This window comes from Cynara cardunculus (assembly GCF_001531365.2).
Source record: "Cynara cardunculus var. scolymus isolate 2C chromosome LG 2, CcrdV1, whole genome shotgun sequence".
Taxonomy (NCBI): Eukaryota; Viridiplantae; Streptophyta; class Magnoliopsida; order Asterales; family Asteraceae; genus Cynara; species Cynara cardunculus.
The window spans coordinates 4,219,924-4,224,250 of NC_037529.1; the positions used below are offsets into that span (position 1 = coordinate 4,219,924).

Here is a 4,327-nt window from a genome sequence, read left to right on the forward strand (position 1 = left end):
ATAAAAAAATATATTATTAAACCAAATATAAATTACTTCGTTATTGTACATAAATTAAATTATAAAAAATTTGGATTAAAAAATACATAAAAAATGAGAAATTTTAAATAATTAATTTGATACTAATATCAATATATTTTTGTCAAATTTTTATGATATCGTCAAACATATATTTTATTCAAAAATAGAAACATCATCGCTTTCTCAAAATCACATAAATTCATATTATAACATCGACCGAGATAAATAACAAAATGAAATATTAAAAACACGATGTATCTCGCTGCATTGCGCGAGTACGCTTCTTGTATAGATAATAGTTAATTATTTTGTTAGAACTCGATAATTATCCTAATTATATTTTAAATCTTTTATATTTTAAAATGAGATGTTTATCCTCTATTTGGTTATGTTTATCTACAGTTAGTAACACGAATTCAAAAATGGAGCTATAATAAGTAGTATTTATGCATAATTTACTTGTAATCTTGAATTTTAAGTAATATGCATCAATATACAGTACTTCATGCATAAACAATGGGTTTTAAGAGTTTTTGTCAAATGCTTTATAACATAGTATATATATATATATATATATATATATATATATATATACACACACATACACACATTCTTTATATCCCATATATTTCTAAACAAGGCAAAAACGGGCATATCATTCTAATGAAATATTGCCTCCCAAAACATGATTACCAACACAAAAAAGACGAGGGAAATTGATAGAAGTAGTCATTTTTCACGGATCAATTCACCTCCTAGCCCTTCCTCTTCCACTTTCACTCAAAAGAACAATTTTGAGATAGGAAGTGAACATTGATTGATGTTATTCATCTCCTTGATTTGGTTTTCATGTGTGGGAAGTGTCCTTGCCGCAAGTGGAGGAAAGCATATAAAAGTAAAGTTTAAATTTTTTTAAACTTATCAACGCCCCTCCGCAAGTTGCGACAAGGGCACTTGCAAAGATATTGATAAAATGGAAAAATGAGCGGGGCTGCTAGGAGGTGAATTGCATAGGGTCAAAATGGTTGACATTAATTTCCCAAAAAGAAAACCATGGTCTTCTTCACAATCACAAACACCTTCAAGATGGCTGTCTTCTTAAGATTTGTTTATCAAATCTAATACCAAAGCCAGAAAGTCATTTTCATCAAAAGCAAATGACACTTTCCCTTATAACCATAACATTCAACCTGTACAGATTGTAATAGAAGACATTCCCCATCATAATTCAAAGATTAGAAACCTTCAAGTAACTATAGTTTCGAGTTAAACATCAATAATTCCCAGTGAAAAAGGTGAGGCAGATCAAGTTAAATTACAGGTTAATGATACAAAAAAGAACAAAATGTTTGCAAATGTGACCATTAGTAGCTGCACACACCTGAAATTATCTTGCTATTTAAGCAGGTCTCCAACAAGAAATGGCATAAATGATTCTTCCTTTCCATCCCTGCAGAAGCCAATGATTATCTTCGTCTATCAAGAAATCTTTGTGATATAAATTCACTTTCTTCCCTGCCACTTTGATGATAAACCTAGATAATGGTACTGGAACTAACCCTACCCTCAGATTGCGAGCATGCCATTGTTTGTATGTCTCTGGTCTTTCGCTCCTTTCCCATCCCTCACAGGCTATAACATTCAACGCTTCTCTTCCAAAGATTTCTCTCTCGAGCAGCATCCTCTCAGCTCGCTCACGGGGAACATTGGTTTCCAGCATATCAAATAACGCTGAGAAATGAAATAGAGCCTCGCGGAATCGGGTGAGGAAAAATGGGGCGTTGTAAGATCCGTTCAGAATTCCATGGATGAAAATATCCGGATTAATCTTCTTTATCAGGTTTAGAACGATATTTCTGGCGCTGTCCACCACCACAGTCTCGTCAAGCAAGTTTTTTGATCGATACATACAGTTAACAACTAGAAACTCACCTTCATCAAGCATAAGATCCTCAACTTTAACATTTTCCCATCTTTTAGCAATGGAAATATACTCAAATGGCACATTAAAATGGCGAGCATATTCCTCCAACCGACGACCAGTCTCTTCAATTCTTTGTGCTGGCCGAAACCCAGGTTGAGGAAAGTCGATTCCAGTTATCCGAAGCCTTGGCGGCCCATTCTTTCTATCTGAAATACGTTGAATCAAAGTGGGCCATTGAAAGCCATAAAGAATACCAAAATCAACTATGTGTATCCTCGTGGCATTCTCTGATTTCTCCCTAATTGTCCTGTTTGAAGCAAAATTCGAAATCTTCCTGAAAGGGGAAGATGCAATATACAGATGATAAGCTTTGATATAGTCAGCCGCACACGTTTTCTTGCTGACCAACGCTTTATGAATCTGGCTACCGGTGCCAGCCAAACGTGCCTCAAGACCATTAGCGAAGCAGTGAGCTAACCTCTGAGCCCCGTCACCAAAAGGAGAAGCATGCTGCCTGATTTCTTTCAAAAGTTCATTCGCTGTCATCCGATCATCAGCTGCAACAGCCTGTGCGCAAGTAATTAAAAGGGTTCTCAAATCTATCACCTCTTTTTTTCGGTTTTGTTTCCTACCACGTCCTTTGCCTTTGCCTCTCCCTCTCCCTTTCCCTTTACTTAAACTTATCTCTTCTTTATCTTTTTGTGTATCCTTTCTTGTTTCTTGGCGTAAGGTGTCACGAAACGAGTTTAAAGCATCCTTACCTCGTCCCAAACTAGAAAGGAAGATCAAATCCATCTCTTCAGACCTCAACGTTGGATCTGGGAAAATCGCCGCCTGCTTAATACTCCTTTCTTGTTTTTCTACTTCAGCTATATCATCTCCATCAGAATTCTTTCTTACCCTTGAATTTGACGAGATTATCCCCTCAACATTGCCCAGATTATTATCTTGAGGTAAGAACCCACCTGCGTTGGAAGAAACTAAGAAACTGTTGCCACTCGGAAGGAACTTGTTTGCTTCTTCGACACCCTTTCTAAACTGCCACATCATTTGATTCTCGTTACAAAGATCATCCAACCCTCCATCAGTGACATAATTTGTGTTGTTTGATGATCCAGATGAAGCATACGATACGTTCAGAGCTCCAACGTTTTGTAGATTTGAAGCATCATGTGAATAGCCACTACAACTACTGAAACTACCAACATAAGTGTTATGAGCTAAAGAGGGAAAATCATCTAGGCTCTCTCTAGAATGGTCAACAGAGGTCAAAACTCCTTCAGAGGAATGTGATGGCCATGGGGATGGAGGGTATTTCTTGCCAAGAACATCATAAAAGGGCTTCTCTGCAGCTTGAAGATCTAAAGACTCTTGATGCATACAAGACCTGTCCTCTATGTCTTCTTCCATAAGCACCTTACTAATATATCCCAAAATTGCATCTGAAAAATCACAATCTTCATGAAGATAATCATCCTCTGGAATTGAACCCACAACAGGTACAGGAGGATTGTTCAAATGAGGAAATTTTAAACCTCTATAGCTTTGATTGTATATAGAACTTTGATACCCACTACTACCTTCATTCACCGGATCATAAATCGAAAAAGTATTTTCAAGTATAGGATCAGTATTTAGATTCACATTATCCTGAATAACAGGCATAATTCCTTGCCCAAATTGAATCCCATTTCCATTTCCATCTCCATATCCATCCTCAGAACTAAAAGTTTTCTCATATCTTGGATCCATACATACCAACTCGATAAGAAAAAAACCCTTCCCTGGTGGGTTCTACAAAAAATTCGGGTTTTCACAAGATATTCAATTTCTAACGAACATAATTCATATCCCTACAGACACCATTAACAGTTTCACAAGCTCCACGAATCCCTTTACAGTCTATGACAATAGATACTCCAAAACCCAATAAAAAAATTAGGGTTTTAACAGAATGAAGGGATAAGTTCTGTTAAACATTCAACGAGTAAGAAACAAGAGAAAAAGTCATTCAGAAGTCGGATGTACCTTATTGCACAACATATTGATCGTGGCTACTAACCCTATGGGTTGTATAACTTGAAGCTTCTCGCTGACTGAAAGGATCAACGTGAAGTATGGTGGTAAAAAAGGGAAGGTGGATGGAATATGAACATGGCGCGCGTATCAACTCCGATAAAGAAGAGAGGAAGGAGGTTAATTGGCGTTTCTTTGACGAAAGTGAAGACTGCCAGGTGAAAATCCACTATTCTCTCGTTATGCCCTAGAAATTTGTTTTATTGCACTTTAGTCCCTAAAGTATTGTACCTCCAATTAATTTTTAATTTATTAAAAAACAATTTGCATCAAAAGATGTGTTTGAATGAGTATTTTTAAATTGAT

General features: G+C 36.3%; 1 protein-coding gene across 2 annotated transcripts; it reads right to left on the minus strand.

Moving 5' to 3' along the window:
* Positions 1-1,401: 1,401 nt before the first annotated feature.
* LOC112506436 (scarecrow-like protein 9) lies at positions 1,402-4,090 on the minus strand. Of its 2 annotated transcripts, XM_025110473.1 has the most exons (2): positions 1,586-4,090; positions 1,402-1,471 (listed from the first exon to the last, which is right to left on the minus strand). In XM_025110473.1, exons 1-2 carry the CDS (start codon positions 3,695-3,697, stop codon positions 1,421-1,423), a joined length of 2,163 nt encoding a protein of 720 aa, XP_024966241.1. In that variant the 5' UTR covers positions 3,698-4,090; the 3' UTR covers positions 1,402-1,420. The 2 variants fall into 2 exon arrangements, with proteins under 2 accessions (XP_024966241.1, XP_024966240.1); XM_025110472.1 differs by having other exon boundaries at positions 1,402-4,090.
* Positions 4,091-4,327: the final 237 nt, after the last annotated feature.